This window comes from Anguilla rostrata, chromosome 14, assembly GCF_018555375.3.
Source record: "Anguilla rostrata isolate EN2019 chromosome 14, ASM1855537v3, whole genome shotgun sequence".
NCBI lineage: Eukaryota > Metazoa > Chordata > Actinopteri > Anguilliformes > Anguillidae > Anguilla > Anguilla rostrata.
Genome location: NC_057946.1, coordinates 17,893,045 through 17,910,381, shown reverse-complemented (window position 1 = coordinate 17,910,381; position 17,337 = coordinate 17,893,045). Strand labels below are relative to the sequence as shown.

The 17,337-nt window shown below is 49.5% G+C and overlaps 1 protein-coding gene across 6 annotated transcripts in view; it reads left to right on the top strand.

Annotated features, from left to right (window-relative positions):
* LOC135240224 (calmodulin-regulated spectrin-associated protein 1-B-like) overlaps positions 1 to 17,337 on the top strand; it is a 38,832-nt gene that overhangs the window by 19,365 nt on the left and 2,130 nt on the right. Inside the window, exons 4-18 of one of the 6 annotated variants that reach the window (XM_064309633.1) lie at positions 1,510 to 1,671; positions 3,427 to 3,507; positions 4,723 to 4,782; positions 6,695 to 6,836; positions 7,495 to 7,634; positions 7,949 to 8,045; positions 8,699 to 8,831; positions 10,191 to 10,282; positions 10,914 to 10,998; positions 11,272 to 13,666; positions 13,846 to 13,982; positions 14,144 to 14,352; positions 16,328 to 16,430; positions 16,637 to 16,752; positions 16,948 to 17,066. In XM_064309633.1, the coding sequence (XP_064165703.1) occupies positions 1,510 to 1,671; positions 3,427 to 3,507; positions 4,723 to 4,782; positions 6,695 to 6,836; positions 7,495 to 7,634; positions 7,949 to 8,045; positions 8,699 to 8,831; positions 10,191 to 10,282; positions 10,914 to 10,998; positions 11,272 to 13,666; positions 13,846 to 13,982; positions 14,144 to 14,352; positions 16,328 to 16,430; positions 16,637 to 16,752; positions 16,948 to 17,066 (4,071 nt within the window). The other 5 variants (XM_064309631.1, XM_064309635.1, XM_064309632.1 and 2 more) reach the window with 5 other exon arrangements.

Genomic DNA, 17,337 nt, shown 5'->3' with positions numbered 1-17,337 from the left:
AGGAGAGGTGGGTGTGGCTACAGAGCCTGTGCGGTGGGATCAGGTTTAAACAGTATCCCAGTGTAGTGGGAGCAGTATAAAAACAGACATAAAATATAAAAACAGGTACGTAGGCAGGGTTGAGGACAGAGGAGGAGACTTCATTGATTTTAAACACAGGACCACAGTAAGGCTAAAAATACTGCATAGTAGGTCTTTAATACTTTATAGGTCATGCAAAACTTAAGCATTTATTGTCACTACTATTAAGAAAAAATGTATGTTGATTACATTAAAGCTTGCTTAGAAATCTGTTCCTCAGCACTCAACAGCCAGATGTAGTGCTTGGTTCTGTGTGTTAGGCTGCTGCCTTCTGTCCTTCAGAAGTTTTGAATCCAGTAAAAATCAACATTCAGATTTAGATTTGAAAGACATTCTTCATAATAGTAATAATAATCTTACGTATTTACACATACAATTGGAAGAGCCATATACTTTGGTGACCATATTGCTATTGTATTTATATTTATGTTCATGTGCCCGGAAGATGCATTTTTTAATAAAAGGGTCGTCCCATTTCAGTATGAATTATGCCTGGACTTTTTGTTCTGAATGGTGACTATTGTATTTGGCGTGTGATTAACTATCTGACACCTACATTACCTTATAACTGTGTGTAGGCTCATCAGGTTGAACATAAATTCCCATTGGTCATAAGAAAGCACTTTCTCAGAGAGCCTTAGTACTAAAAGGCATGCATACGTTTCGGTGTGACAGCCTGTGAAGGAGAAAGCAAACTTGCATGGCTGTCACTGTGCTGACAATCTCATTATGTTATCAAAGTAAGTGCTTTGCAGTGCACAGTATATGTTTCTTTAAATCAGTGGTTGTATAATGCCACCTGTGTTTTATTTATTCACCCTAAAGACTCTGTATAGGCCTTAGCTAATCACAGCCTGTCCTGCAGTTTCTCAGTGGGGATTACTAAATCTCTGAGGACAACGCTTGGATTAAGTCCTGTGTTCTGTGGTCTCTCTCTCTCTCTGTCTCTCCTACTCTCTCTCTCTCTCTCTCCCCCACTCTCTCCCTCCCTCCCACCCCTGATCACTGTGTGTTCCTCTCAGTGGGGTTCCTTTTCATCATAGCTGCAGTCACTCACAGACAGGTGTGTTTAGCCTCCTCCAAACAGCATCTTTCACACTTGTATGCTGGGATTTCCCGAGACTGGATGCTTCTGTAGGATTTAACCAATCAAAATTTTTTCCAATTTAAAATGGAGGAAAATGCAAGGTTGTGAAGGGAAGGGAGAGAAAGAGGTGAGTTAGAATTGACTCTCGATTAAAAATTTCACAGCTCAGCAGTGTGCTGCTGTACAGCTGATTGAAAAGTGAGAGGTGTGTGTCTCTCAGGAACAGAATTGTGTTACGGCTGCCGGGCCAGTTTGTGTTGGTCATGGGGTTGCTTTCTGTGAATGGGAAGTAAGGTGTAAGCACATTGATTGGTTCTGACCCAGCTGCTCTCCCCTTATAGAGTGCCCACATGCCCATGATCGATGCCCTGATGATGGCCTACACGGTGGAGATGATCAGCATCGAGAAGGTGGTGGCCAGCGTGAAGCGCTTCTCCACCTTCAGCGCCTCCAAGGAGCTGCCATTCGACCTGGAGGACGCCATGGTGTTCTGGGTCAACAAGGTGAGAACCTTCTCTCTGTGTCACAGATGAGAAGCAGGAAGTAGGCACCATTTTGAACGCAGGCTTTATACTGATGGGAGAGGTGATAGGAATGCATGGTATTTATAACATAGAAGACATGAAGGAAAAGGGTCTCAGTTTTTCTTGGTTTAGGCTTTAAGGTTTTTCTGACAGGTGCATGTATCTCTGAATAACCTACATTATAGTAAACTGTACTCTGTGGCCTTAGTACTCTGCATGGCCAAGAGTATGTGGACACCTGACATCCAACATCTCAGCTCGCTGTTTGCCCGGGGGCATTATCATGCTGAAGCGGAAAAGTGCCTTCCCCAATCTGTAGCCACAAAGTTAGAAGCACGGAATCGTCTAGAATATAATTGCATTAAGATTAGCCTTCACTGGAACTAAGCAGCTCCAGGCCAATGGTGTCCAGATACTTTTGGTCGTATAGTGTATGTTCAACCTAACAAATCAAGCAGTATATTTATTGACATTTTTCAAGGGAACTTGAAATGCATCTAGTCAGATGTTAAGTGTTTTTTTTTTTAACTTACATTGGAGACTTGACTCCATAATGATTAAATGTGGTTTGTGTGTGCAAAATGAGCAGTAAATTATTAAAGATATCCTTGCATGGATTTAGAGCCATGTACAGTAGGCAAGGAAATATCAAATACAGCCAGCTCTGGTGTCCTCGGCGTATCTCTGGAGGAGTCGTTACCCTTGCCCCAACTGTTCCTCCTCCCCCAAAACACATTTTGCTACATCTGTTCCCGCCCCGTATATTGTCCCCGGGCGGGGTTAAGTGCTTGCAGTTGGGCGTTTTGTGGCTGCAGGCTGCAGGTCCCGTGGACGGTCGGCCCTGCTGAGTGCAGCTCCGCACAGGGGGGTGACTCAGCAGCATTGTGGGTTTTTATTGCCCCCCCTCCCCCATCCATCAGCCCAGCTAGAACTCCACACTCAGCCCCCCCACCCCAACCTCCCAGTCCACAGCTGGGATGCAGACTGCTCAGAGCCTCCCTTTGCACTCTGGGGCTCTAGGGCAGTTATGCTCAATCCTGGTCCTGGAGAGCCACAGAGTCTGCTGGTTTTTGTTTTCATGTTAAAATTAGCGACCAATAAAAACCCAAGAAACCAGGTGACCTGAATTAGCTTAGTAACAACAAAAGCAGCTCTCCTGGAGCAGGAATGAGGATTGCAGCTCTAGGGTGTGTACTGCTGTTCTGTTTTGACTGAGCTGCAGCGCAGGTGTTCTGTAATGACTGAGCTGCAGCGCAGGTGTTCTGTAATGACTGAGCTGCAGCGCAGGTGTTCTGTAATGACCAAACGGCAGCGCAGGTGTTCTGTAAGGACTGAGCTGCAGCGCAGGTGTTCTGTAATGACTGAGCTGCAGCGCAGGTGTTCTGTAATGACTGAGCTGCAGCGCAGGTGTTCTGTAAGGACTGAGCTGCAGCGCAGGTGTTCTGTAATGACTGAGCTGCAGCGCAGGTGTTCTGTAATGACTGAGCTGCAGCGCAGGTGTTCTGTAACGACTGAGCTGCAGCGCAGGTGTTCTGTAATGACTGAGCTGCTGCGCAGGTGTTCTGTAAGGACTGAGCTGCAGCGCAGGTGTTCTGTAAGGACTGAGCTGCAGCGCAGGTGTTCTGTAAGGACCGAACGGCAGCACAGAGGTTGGGTTGTTTTTCACCCTTGCAGCAGGAGAGCAGTGATAGGTGGAGCTCACTGTGTGAAGGGAATGGAATGATTGCATTGCAGGTGAACCTGAAGATGAGGGAGATCGCTGAGAAGGAGCTCAAGCTGAAACAGCACCTACTGGAGTCTCCCAGCCACCAGAAGGTAACGCCCCCGCCCCGCCCCATCCTGCTTACCACAGAACAGACACGTAGGTGCAAGGTGACCATGTCCTGTTATGGGACAGGACGGTCTCTGTACACCTCACTTGTGTTTTAAACTCTTCCAAGCTGTTTGCACACAGATGTGTCCTGATTCTGCCTCATGCGTAATCTGGGCTTCCTCTTTATCATAATATTATTCTTTATTAATCCTGTATCTTCAGTTACAGATCAGTTTAAAGTGTACTGGCTTTTGGGTCAGCAATGCAATTGGAGCAATTCTCACAGATTTGCAACAGATTGACAACTATCACAAAGTTTAACAGTATATAAACAGTTTATTAAGGACACTGAAGAGTCAGCTTAGCCAGTCGAATGCCTTTGACAGGACCCTTTTCCTCCCTGGACCTTGGAGTCCTTATTAGCATGCACCCCTGTATTTGCCTGACATTGTCTCATGTGTGCCCATTCATATCAACTCTTAACTGCATGTTTTTGATATCCTTTACCTGAAACCCACTTAAATTAGCGTTCATCCTGGACCCTGTTTAACCCATTTAAGACTGTTCTCTGACTGAAGTAGGTCTAATTCTAACCTGGAAGTAGATTTGATCCCGTCTGTTTGCATCTGACCTTTTGACTTCTCTGCTGCTCTTCCTGTTTGTCTCCTCCTCCTCCTCCTCCTCCTAAACTCCTTCCCTGCTACTTGGATAGTCTCCCTCCAAATGGTATTGGAAACTAGTGCCTGTAAGTTGACTGCTAGCTTCTCCTCTCTTCCTGTGTTAAAGGCATCATCACTGTGCTCTCAGTGTGTGTCGATGTGTGCCTGCAGCCATTTCTCTGTGAACTGAGAGTGGCCCATTGTAGCCAAGGAAACTAGTGCATCCAGGAAGTCCCAGGGTTAGCGGCACGGCCCTGCCGCCGTAGCGCTCGTGTTAGCTGCCTGCGCTGGGGACCGTCTGAAGGCGGCTCCGTTCGCTACAGCCAGCCGGCGGGTTTCGGCGGGAAACGCAGCCGTGCTTTCCTCGCTGAGTCGAGAACGTTGCTCTCCCCCGCCCGGCGGGGGTGCAGGAGGCATCGCAACACCGCCCGCGCGACCCCCGTCATCACTGCTCTGCCCACATACCCATCAGGCCGTTCTCTCTCACTGCTCCCTTGCTGAAGTTTATGATGCGCCCCCCTCCACTCCTCACTGTTTCTCTGGTGTTTCTCCCACCAGCCCGATTTCATGCACGCACTGGCCCACTGCATGCTGGAGCCGGCCGAGTTCTCCCGCGTGGTACAGTACAACGTCACGCCACTCTGCCTCCCCCCATGCCACGCCTCCTTCCCCCTACTCCTCCTTTCCTCTCATGCTCTTCTCCTCAACTGTATTCCCTGCTACTGCTATACTCCGTGAGCACACTGCTCCATCACAGCCATGCTTTACTCCTGTCTCTCTGCTCTCTCTGTTTGTAATGCACCTTTTCTGTGTTCTGTCTCACTCTGCTACTCTCTGCACACAGTGTGGCTTCTTTACTGCATTATTAGTGTAGATGTAGAGTCCTGTGAGTGGCTCTGTAGATGCTTCTAGTGATAAGAATCTCAGAAACATGGATTCTTCGACTCCCTTGATGCATGTAGTGTCTACAGCTTGAGGGTGGTGTCTGTTGTGGTTTTGTTTTGTGCAGTTTGGGGCACACCCAGCTGAAGCTCCATGTTGCACTCAGCTTTCGCAGATGTGGGTCCAACAGATCAATGCCGCTTGGCCAGGGAATCTACTGGCATGGATGAGGTGCCCAAAATCTCCCTGTCTGTACACGGACGGTCACTGGGCTTGTGCTGCCCAGGCCATACACGGAGTATTGAAATAAGTACAGACGGGAATAAGATGTACAGATTAATCTGTTACATTAACAGAACTGGGAAGTTCAACTTGACTCCTGGAGGGTTACGTGCATGTTGGTTTTTGCTCCAGCTCCTGCTTAATTGAGCCCTTTCACGTATTTAGATAATTTTCTGCATTTTTGCAGAAAATGCATTTATGACGACCGGTGGTGAAGGCTCATGCTAGTTCCTCATTCTCAAGAACACATTCAGGGCATTTAGAGCAGTTTAGTAGCAGGAATTGGTAACAGAAAGCAGCACGCGCACGGCCCTCCAGGAGCTGAGTTTGACGCCCCTGCAGGGGAAGTGGAGTCTTCCCTGACTCAGACCTGCTGTTCACACGGTTCTGATACTGCTGTTGGACTGAAGGGGGCTAAGGCAGGGGCTTCCGTCCGCTCCCCTTTGAGACAGCATCAGCGGGAGGCCTGCTGCTCTGGGGACTACTCTAGTGGACTTGCGTAGAGTGTGTCATGAGGGGGAGAGATGGAGGCTGTTGTGTGGGCCCAGAGCAGTCTGCGATGAGCCGGTCTCGGGTGATGGACAAAGCAATCCGGGGGATACATTGCTGAGGTGAGGAGAGCCTCATTGTACAGTTGTCCCTACCCACTCTTGGGGTTTCTTTCCTGAAGTGCCCACTGTTGAGGAATCCATGCTTTGCAAGGGTTTGTGTTGATAATAAATTAGACTATTGAAATTAGAGGGAAACAAACAAGCCTAAATTTTTATAACTTGCACATCAACGGTAAAAATAGCCACCTTACATAACGACATTACAGTCACTTATCCAGAGTGACTTACAGAAGTGAAACTCCGAAAGCATGAAACTGTGTTTACATTGTTACATTACAGCCTTGTTGGCCAGTATAGCTAATAACCTTGCTTCATGTGCTAGCAAAACTAGGTAACGACCATGGATCCTAGTGAATGAACAGGAATTTGAATAATCTTAAGCTTGGATGGTGTGGAGACTGACAGTTGGTGACAGTGGAGCTGTCTTTACAGATGCTAATTAGGGTCTGTCCTTGACCCACTGTCATATGGTCTCCCCATAACAGTGCAGCTCTCTGTAACAGTCACCACTGCTCGACAGCTTGGAACGAATCAGATAGTGGACTATATCTGCAGGTACCTACACGGTTTGGTCATAAGACCAGTCGGAAAGCCACGATTCCTCACCTCAGTCCTAGCTGCACTGCTGTTGTGCAGTGATCGTGCCGTACGGATTGCTGTGTCCTACCCTGACCGCTGGAACACGGGCGCTTTCTGCTTCAGAGAGCGCCCTCTGCGCCTGAGCTGCTCTGACCCGTCTGCGTCCCTGTGCCCAGGTGCGCTATCGCAGGGACCACCTCTCCGGCCGACAGCTGCCCTTCTTCCCCCTGCTCGAGGATCTGATGAAGGATGTGTGCGATGGTGCCGCCCTGCTGGCCGTGGTCCACTACTACTGCCCTGAGCACATGAAGCTTGAAGGTAGGCACGCTTGCACTTTCTGCATATTCTCCTTGCTGAAGCATACCGGTATGCACACTTAACAGATGACTGGGTATCAATGAGGACGGACCGCCTACACTGGTTACACTATCTTACACAATCTAATTAAAGTGAGTGGAGTATGTATAATCCCCTTTCTTTTTATTATTTCTGCCATAAAACAAGAACAAAGTGCACTGTTGGCTTTTTGCTACTGCACAGACCTGATCACAAGATGAGAATCTTAACTTACTCAATGTTAAGTTATCGTGTTTGCCTGGGCCTGGCTTCTGTAAGTATGGTGCTCTGAAGTGACTTAAATTTAGGTAATTGTGTTGCCGTGGAAAATGTGCAACTGAGCTATGATTGGCTAAAATAAGTAGACTAACTGCAATATATACTGTAGCTATCTCTAGACGCAGCTGCAAGGTTGTATGTCAAGCTACATTATTACATTATTTTTAGTTGTCCTGCAGGAAATAAAAATACAAAGAACAAATATGGTGTCAAATTGACATATTGGTGTTAAGATTGTTATTTTGAAGACTAGTTTTTGTTTACTGTGTTAGGTCTTTTTTGAACTGCTGTTTAGGCAGTTTTAATTTTGATGCTGTTGGTTAGGGATTGCCACGTTAACTTTGCTTTGTTTTTTTGGCAGATATTTGTCTCAAGGAAGTAACCTCGATAGCCGACAGTCTGTACAACATCCAGCTCCTGAAAGAGTTTGCCAATGAGTATCTTAATAAGAGCTTTTACCTGACCACTGAAGACATGCTGTATGCTCCACTAGTGCTCAAGGTAAAACTTCACCTGGCCTGAACCCCAGACTAAATATTTTGTAACCCCAAAATAGTACTGGCAAGGATAGAATTAATGATCGAGTTAAAAATACATATCAAAATGTGAGGATGTTTTAATACCTTGTTGCTTCAGCAGAATGTTTTATTTCACACACACATACACACACACACACACACACACATTGAGTCCTAACCACAGGGTCAAAACCCATGACCAACATTATCCCAGTTTTGTAGTGAACGTTCAGCAGTGACACTGGTTTTCACCACCTGCCTAACTCTCATTAACTGAAGATGGCTCTCTCTTCACAGCACAACGTGATGGTCTTCATTGCCGAGCTGTTCTGGTGGTTTGAGATTGTCAAACCTGAATTCGTCCAGCCCAGAGACCTCCAAGAAATCAAGGACGGTAAGGAAGGCGCCAGGGCTTGCTCGTCCTGACGTGCCAGATTCCTTATAGGCGTGAGAGTTTATATCTGCAGCGCTAAGGGGCCAAGCAGTTCAACCTGCACTACAGGGAACCTGTAGAATATCACTAGTGTAAGAGCTTGCTCTTTGGTTAATTGTTGTACACTACAAAGATATATGTGTCTATATACAGACATTTATATAGTGCTTCAGTTTTGCTTTTACATCTGTATATTGTTTTGTTTTTAAAAGGTTCAGATATGTGTAACGTATACTTGACCGTAGTGAATATCTTCAAGGTCAGCCAGCTTGTGGAAAACAAATAGGCCTGACCTTTCAAAGGAACAAAAGTGTACTCTATTAGCAAAAGTATTAATGCGTTGACATTTGCAAACAGTTCGCCAAGGCTTTCAGCACCTTTAGAAAACTTGGTGCTATTCACCCATATGGTTCAGTTTTACTCAGGAGAACCTGGTGATCACGTAGAGCTGGGGTTTTGTAACCTCTGCACTTGATTTCATTGGAAGAAGAGTTATTCGGTTGGATTTGTGTGGACAGTACAGCCGCAGTGTCCATTGCTTTATGACTGATATATTTGCACTCTCAGTTTCCCCTGACTGGCTTGATTGACAGTTTTTCCCTCCACTCACACAGCGAGAGCAGTGCTTCAGTCTAAGAGTGCCCGGCCCCCAGTGCCCATCTCCAACGCCACCAAGCGCAGCTTCCTGGCCACACCTGGCTCAACCGAGCCAGTGGTAACTGTCCAAAACCCAGAAGTCTGTAACAGGTACTACCTGCACCCTGAAGAGTCTGACCCTCTGTAAGTCTGTCTTTCTGTCCTGTCATCTGCTCCCACTTTCTGTGCTGCTGTTCTTCCTCCTCGGGCTACTGTGGTGGTTTTTGAAGCTGTGCAGGGTACTTATCTTTTCTTTAAAAGAAGTGCATACATGCATACACACAGATGTCTGGATAGTTGGCTGTTGATAGATATATGGCTGTAAACTGGTATTAAATATCTGTAAATAATGATCTGAGATCACGGTCAGGGCAGAAGCAGTGTGGGTGGTTTCCTCCTGAGGGGTGTGTTTTTTTTAACGCGGTGGTTTGTTATTCTTTTTCGGGCCTGTGCTTCTCCGGGCTTCCCGAGGGTTCCTGCTCCATTTTGATCTCATTAAAGCAACAGATCTGCTTGCGTGCCCTACGTGACACAGGGAAGTGAATGAAACAGCTCGCGCTGTTAGCCACACTTTTAACTCTCAGATTTGTGTCTCAGTTCACGCGCTTGTTTTTGCACACCGCACGGTAATAGCTGTGGGTTTTTGGTGTTCTCGCCGTCTCTCTCTGGGCTGTCGGTCGTTCGCCCAGCGCTGCTCCAGGTCTCGCTGGATCGCGGCATTCAGAATTAGAGCTCCGCTCTGCTAATTGGATCGAGTTTGATTATGGTGACAACATGCCAGTCATCGTGCGGCCAGATAATCTAGTGACGTGCGCGTAGGCAGGGACGGTGGATGAGCATTAAGTAATGCTGTGAATGTGACGGAGTGAAGGGACGCTTGCTGTGTTTCATGTGTCCTTTTCTCACACCTGTGCTTTCCTCGTGTTACACTGCCCCTTCGTCCCATCTGTTTGGTGTCAATTGTTGTTTTTTGTTCAGAGGTAAGTTATCTGTCGGTTGGTGATTGTTTCCATGTTCACATGGTTATTTTTTCCCCCATGGAAAAAACTCATGGACACCAAAGTCTCTCATGGGGTTTGTGGGAGAGGAAGTCTGCCTATGGAGTGCTCTAGGTCTGTAGCTCCTCCCAGCTCTGGCCTGGATGAATCAATGCTGCTGTGATTTGGTGGCAGTGATGTGATGTGATATTCACATGCATCATTGGCTGTTGAATCTCAGGCTCGGGTGGGGTATCTTGATTAACATCTAAACACTGAGAGTACACCATATCTGTGGACTTCCATCTCATAACTGAGCTTTGACAGGCATATTTCTTTATTGTTGTCTGGGCATCTAGTGTTCTCTTTCTATCAATGGCATGTCCAGTAAAAAAAGGGTTTCGTATGTTAATAAAATTTTGTAATGCTGAAACCGTACTGGATTAAACCTGGAACTATATTTTGCTGACTGACAGCTTATTCTTTCTCACAGTAATAAAGGAAGTCCCTCCCTCGGCCCTTCCCATCCCTTGCTTCCCCTCAGACAGAGACAGCAGAAATCCATGCAAGGAGAGGAGAGCTCCGGTAAGGGCAGTCTCATGACCAGTGCTGCCCTCTACAGGGGCTGTGTGGAACCACATGTGAAATGACTACAAATTATACAGTACCACGTCATGGGTCATGTGTTTGGCCAGTGAATTCAATTCAAACCACAAATTTTCTGTCAGGTTTGGAGACTGATCATTGAAAAATAGTAATTTTGTAGTCAGTTTGCTATTTGTCAGTTAAATATCAAATACAATTACGTATGTACTGTGAAAGCAAAAAATGTGGAAATGCCTCTGTAGCTGGACACATTTATTTTCATTTTAACTGGTTCTGTGCAGCAAGTAGATTATTGAAAGCAGCCATGTCAAATAACCATATCAAAGTTTCCAATGGGAGTCTGAAGTGGCCAGTTTTGTCTTAATGGTAGTAAAACTATATTTTCTCAAAAAGTATGAAAACGTCATTATAAAATTCAAATTGGTTAATTTTATTGGTTGACCATTTATTTAAATCATACAGCAACATAATCACCCAGGGTAAAAAATGATCTCTAATTTGCATTTAACAGTTCATTTGCAGTTACAAGTGTGTGAAACTCTGTGTGATGTTTATAGCTATGCGCTTGGTTTGTAAATATAAAGTTGTGTTTGTGTGCTCTCATTTACAGGCCAGAGAAACCGCTCAAACTCCCTGACACGGGTGGACGGCCAGCCCCAGGGGTCAGTGGTAGCCTGGCCTGAGAGGAAGCAGAGGTGAGGAGCCACTGCTGCTGGTGTGGATCTGTGCCTTAACTTCACATAAATGAAACTGCTAATATTGGCATCATTATGCATTCATATTGTAATGGTACTGGTGGTGAGTTACATGTCTATCTGTAATTGTTTTCAATTGTCTAACTGTTGGACGGTGGGGAGTGAAGTAGCTCTGTAATGGCTTTGTTGACTCTTTGAGTGGAGGATTGGCAGTTCATGAAAAAGCTGCAGTTTGGTTTATTGTTTGCCCTCTTGTCTCGCGCTGCCCCCCAGGCCCTTGTCCCAGCCCACGCCCTACGGCCTCCATTCTGCCACCGACAGCGATGCTGACCTGGCCTCTGGCGACAGTGTCAGCTTGGCCCGCTCCATCAGCAAGGACAGCCTGGCCTCCAACGTGGTGAGCATCACCCCAAAGCACCAGCTGGGGGGCCCAGGGGCCCCTCAGGGCCCCCGCCGGGTCAATGGCCAGAGCCTTCTGGGACACGTGAACATGGAGGATGAGGAAGAGGAGGAGCTGGTGGCCATGATCAAGACGAAGGAAGGAGCAGAGAGCAGCCGCCTCCCCGACCAAGACCTGGAGCTCCAGAGCGTCTCCTCCAGAGCCACGACCGCCCGGTCCCCCCAGAGGAGGCCGGAGGAGGCGCCCGCCGAGCCCCGCCCCGATAGCTTTTACTTAGAACCGCTGATGCCTGCCGTCTTAAAACCGGCCAAGGAGAAGTCTGTAAACCCCAACAAAGAGGAGGAGTGTGGGGAGGGGAGGCCGAGGGGCCCCTACCGGCGGGTCAGCGAGGCACCCGTACCCTCCAGCAGGAGGAGACCCCCTGCTGCTGACCTGGACCTCAACCGCACCTTCACCCCCATCGCCAGCGCGGAGTTCCCCGACGCGGCGAGGCCCCCTGTGGAGGGCAGCCTGGGCGGCTTCCGTACCCCGGTCATGAGCAGCGGTGAGGCCGCCGAGCAGCCCTGCGGCTTCTTCCTGCACAGCTCCAGCCCCGAGGACAAGCCCCCGCTGGCCGGCACCGTCCGGAGCAGCCCCTTCTCGGCCGCCGCCGCGCTGGCCTGGGAGATCGGCAAGGACTCGGACTCGGAGGTGGCCGACATGGACGAGGAGGAGGCGGACGAGGAGCTGGCGCGCCCCGTCCGCCGCAAGTGCTTCGAGGAGGAAGAGGAGGAGTCGGCCAAGCTGCGGGAGGACATGAAGGTGCGGGAGCACGAGGACAAGGAGGGGGCGAGCGGGCGCTCCAGCCCCTGCCTCAGCACCATCTCCCAGGCCAGCAGCACGGCCAGCGGCAGCGTGCGCATGACCAGCTTCGCCGAGCGCCGGCTGCACAAGGGCGCCCACGACGCCCGCTCCAGCTCCAGCAGCTCCCAGAAGACCACGCCCGACGGCTCCGAGTGCGGCCCGCTGCCCCTCACCTCCTGGAAGCTGAGGCGGGAGCAGAGCCCCACGGGCAAGGACGGCGCCAACGTGCTGGCCTCCGAGCTGGTGCAGCTGCACATGCAGCTGGAGGAGAAGCGCCGCGCCATCGAGTCCCAGAAGAAGAAGATGGAGTCCCTGTCCGCCCGCCAGAGGCTCAAGCTGGGGAAGGCGGCCTTCCTCAACATCGTCAAAAAAGGGAAGAGCGACACTCTCCCCCAGCCGCTCAAGCCCGAGTACTACTCCCGAGAGGACCAGAAGCTCAACGGGGGGAAGGAGTTATCTAAGGACGACTCGTGTGTGGACGGGCTGAGGGGGACAGCCAAAGAGGGGCAGGAGGGAAAGGCCAGTGTGCGGTGGGCCAGGGAGTCCCCGACTTCCCCGGGCTCCCTGGAGGTGGACAACAAGCTGAACGGCGGCCTGTTGCTGGACGACGGAGGGCCGGAACCTGACCTGAACGAGTGCAACCGCTCCATCGAGATGCTGAACGAGGCCATCAGCGCCATCCAGCAGCAGATGATGCAGCTGTCCCAGCAGCAGGACCTGCTCATGAAGCAGAACATACAGTCTCCGCCTGGGGCCGCCCCCACGGCCGCAGGCCCCGCCCCCATTCCCGCCCCTGCCAATGGGAAGAGCAGCACGCCCGAGCCCAAGATCCGCCCCGCCGTGCACTTCGTGGAGCCGCTCTCCACGGCAGGGGGCGGGGTGGTGCGGCGGCCCCCCAAGCTGAGCTCTGGGAGGGGGCCCCGGTCCAAACCCACCGACCTCAAGCTGCCCAAGGAGAACGGCAAGCAGGCCTCGCGGGTCATCACGCCCACCCAGAGCGTGGAGACCCTCCCCCACCTCAGACAGTTCCCTGGGGGCCGGACCTCCAGGGAGGAGCAGGAGGAGGGTAGCAGCCCGGCGGGGACCGGGCCCAAAGAGGCGGCAAGCCCCATAGAGAGGGGCAACCTGCGGCGCGCCACCTTCCGGCTTCAGGACGAGGCCAACCAGAGGACTCCAGCCACGCCCGAGCGGCCCCCCGAGGAGTGCCTGTCCAGCACCCCGAAGGAAAAGGAGCCAAGCGCCATGGAGGACCCCGGGAAGGAGGACCTCCCCGGTGAGGAGGTGTCCAGAGGCAAAGGCCACCTAATCGAGGTGGACCTGTCCGACCTGAAGGACCCATCTGAAGAGGGCGACTCCGACATGCAGGACGTGATCTGTGACGTCACCGACGGGGAACAGAAGTCTGTGCTCGGGTACTTCTTCAAGGTAGGTGTGTGATGTGTGTGTGTACGTGTGTGTGCGTGTACATTTTAAAATTGTAATGGCAAATAATACAACATATGATACTGGCCCAAGTAATACACTGAACAAGGAGTGACAGTAACATTAGCAGTGTGCACTGAATTTGGCTTGGGGGAGAGCTAACTGTGTTTTTTGGTCTCCAGGACGAGCAGAAGGCCGAGGATGAGCTGGCGAAGAAGCGGGCCGCCTTCCTCCTGAAGCAGCAGCGCAAGGCGGAGGAGGCGCGACTGCGCAAGCAGCAGATGGAGGTGGAGACCGAGATGAAGCGGGACGAGGCCAGGTAACGTCGCTGCTCATAAGAGCTATACCTGATAGTAAATGGGTTAACCACTCATCAGTAAAACGTTTCTTCTGGAAAGGTGGCTATTGAGGAGGTGTGAGAAACTAAAAACGTGTGTATACGTGGAAAGAGTGACGGTGAAATGATTGGGATTTCCCCAGGCGGAAGGCGGAAGAGGATCGGATCAGGAAGGAGGAGGAGAAAGCTCGGAGAGAGCTGATCAAGCAGGAGTACCTGAGGCGTAAGCAGCAGGAGATGATCGAGGAGCAGGGCCTGACCAAGCCCAAGAGCAAGCCTAAGAAGCCCCGCCCCAAGTCTGTCCATCGGGGCGAGTCCTCGAGCGACACCTACTCCAAGTGCTCCTCCACCCGTGAGTGTCCGCCCTCTTGTCAAAATGGCTAAAACCCCGCTGTGTTCCACTCTGGTCCGGTCAGGTCTGGTCAAGTCTGGTTCTGTTGCGCCCCTGGGGATCTGGGTGTTCGATTCCACCTCCACCACCATAGTCGCTTAGGGTTATTCAACCACTGACTGACTGTCAGTAAAATCTGGTGGAACTGGGCTCTCCAGGGCTGGACCTAGCTAGTCCTCACTGTAAGACATGGTGATCCAGGATGTCGTTGCACTGTGAAGCCCCCTGCCGTCATTCTGAGACTGCTCTGAACCCCATCCTGGTTGATATGGCCCTCCTAAATCTCCCATTTCCCTCTGTGTTCTTTGTCCTGTCCTCTTATAGATCTGACACTGAAGTATTGCGAGTGTCTACTGTTCTCAACTGAGTGCACTGTTAAAAATATGAAAGTGCAGCTTTTTATCATAGACCTGTTATTCTTGAATTCCTTTCCTGACTAACCCTTGTTTTTTTGCTACTTTTTGCTACTGTTTTGGGACAAGTGCTATTCTGACAAAACAAACATGTTCAATGTTTGGATTGAATCCCGGCCCATGTTATTGTGATATGTAGCTGGATTCATGTGGGGAGGGCTTACCTTGTTTCCCTTTTGGTTGAATGCAGCACTTTTCTTCAAGGTTTTGGCAACAGCGTTACGCTTCTTTTCGGCTTAATTTAAAACCCATCCCCAATTATTTTTGAGAGACCCTAAAGGCACCAGATTCCTTTTATGGGGAAGCGTGTGCTGTCTCTATGGCTCCTGCATGGCGAGGCGTCCCCTTCTGTCTCTCTGTCTGTCTGCACATGTCTGCCTCTCTCTCCGCTCTCCCTCTCCCTCTCCCTCAGCTCTCCCATGTGTCTGTCACACAGGACAGAGCCGCGGGTCAGCGTTGTGGATCAGGGGCCATGGCCGGCAAGGCGTTGGGGGAGGTGAAAGATTTAACGTTCCAATGCCCTGCATGACATACCATTGCCCATGATCCTCAGAGGGCTCTGAGCAGCCATTTCCCATCTTCCCTCTGCCAATCACTTCTCTCCATATCAGCTTTAGAGTGTGGTCACACTCTGAATCTGTTGGCCATGACATTTGGTGCCATATAAAGACAATAAACCAGAGATAAAGTACATATTAATAAGCCAAATTCATGGGTTTGAACTTCACAGGTGCCCAGCTGTTATAAAAAGCATGTAATATTGACAAAGAACACGAAAAATTGGTCAAATTTTTACAGTAAATTGATCATTTTGGCTCAACGTTAAATTGTGTGTTCACAGAATAATTTGAGGGAAATTTTGGTTGCAATAAGCCATGTTGATTGATGGCCAGGCTCTATGGTTTTACCTGTCAAAAAAGTTGGTACGGAGATCAGTGGTCCGGGCTGAAAATTTCCCATAAATCCTCTGAGCGGGCAAAGGGTATTTGGAGGTTTCCATCGTCAAGGGGTTTCACTAACATCTGAGACATTCTGAACGTGCCTGAGTTTTGGATTTGTAAGTTGGAAAATGCTTTGACTGGAGAATTTAGCCATTGCGTACTTCCTAAGAAAACATTCAGTGTGAAAATGCATTGAATGAAATGTGTCTTCCAGCATATGGGGAAAAGCTTATGATGTGCAAGATTATGTAAAACTGAAGTCCTTTACAGCTTGGTTTGAGATATATCTGTTTTAACAATGGTTGTTGAGGTTCACACACTAATCCCATGTTGATGACGGTAAGTTGCATGTGTGTGCTCTTTGGTTTTGTGACGGGAGTGAAATGGCGCTGAGGTAGATGCTGGGGTGTGTGCGCGTGCGCGTGTGTGTTTTTTGGTGGTTTTTTGTTTGTTCTGTCTTTCGATGTATGTGACTGAGAGTACATTTTGAGTGCTGCTGTGGTGTGTTCCATGTTGGGTATGTATGTGAAGCTGACGTGCTGTTTTAGCTGTGTGTGAGCATCGCGTGTCCTCTCTCTGCAGCTGACAACCTGAGCAGCGCCCAGTCCGGCTCCAGCCTGTCCCTGGCTTCAGCTGCCACCACTGAGGCAGAGAGCGTCCACTCCGGGGGGGCAGGGTCCCAGCAGTGAGTCCCTCTCTGTGTACCCTTTATCTGTGCGTGTGTGCCTATGGGAGGTGAAGGCAGTAATGCTCTCCCTGTCCTCTCCCGTGTTAGCCTGAGGTGGCCCTACGTACAGTAGCCCTGTCCTCTCGACGGGTCACTGAAGCCCTGTGATTGCCCTGTGATTGCCCCGTGATTTCCCCGTGTTTCACTGTGCCGTCTGCTGACAGGGCCGAGTCTGTGGAGTCTTTCCCGGGGCTGAGCCGGAATGCCAGCAGGAACACGGAGAGGGACTGGGACAACGGCTCCACCGCGTCTTCCATCACCTCCGTGGCAGAATACAGCGGTGAGACTTTCAGAGAGAAACATTCAGCATTAGTCAAACTTGAGTGAAATGTCTGAATGTCGTGCTAGAGATTCTTTAGATAAAGATATTGCTTTCACCTGTACTGAATTTTCCTTTGAATAATCTTAAGGCTACACTGTGCTTTTGTTCCACATAAAATCTCTGACTGGACCTAATACCTGGTTTATCCTGCAGGGCCAAAACTGTTTAAGGAACCAAGCGCCAAATCTAACAAGCCGATAATCCACAATGCCATTGCTCATTGCTGTCTTGCTGGCAAGGTCAATGAACCACAGAAGAATTCCATTCTGGAGGTATGCTGGGATTTCACCTATTATTAACCTTTTTGTTAACCATATTACTAACCATTTTTTCCTGTTTTCCTATCATGTTTGTAATGTTTCATGGTCTTAGAAAATAATTTCCAATTCTTCAATTCACCCTACATTAAGTTTTTAGTTTTGACTGAAACATTCAAATTGTATTTACTTGTGTGTTTTAATGTGTTTTAATGTTCCCCTGCACATTTATTAAAAGGCAACACAGGTGTGGTTACTGCAGTCAGGTCTCTTGCGCATGGTGCGT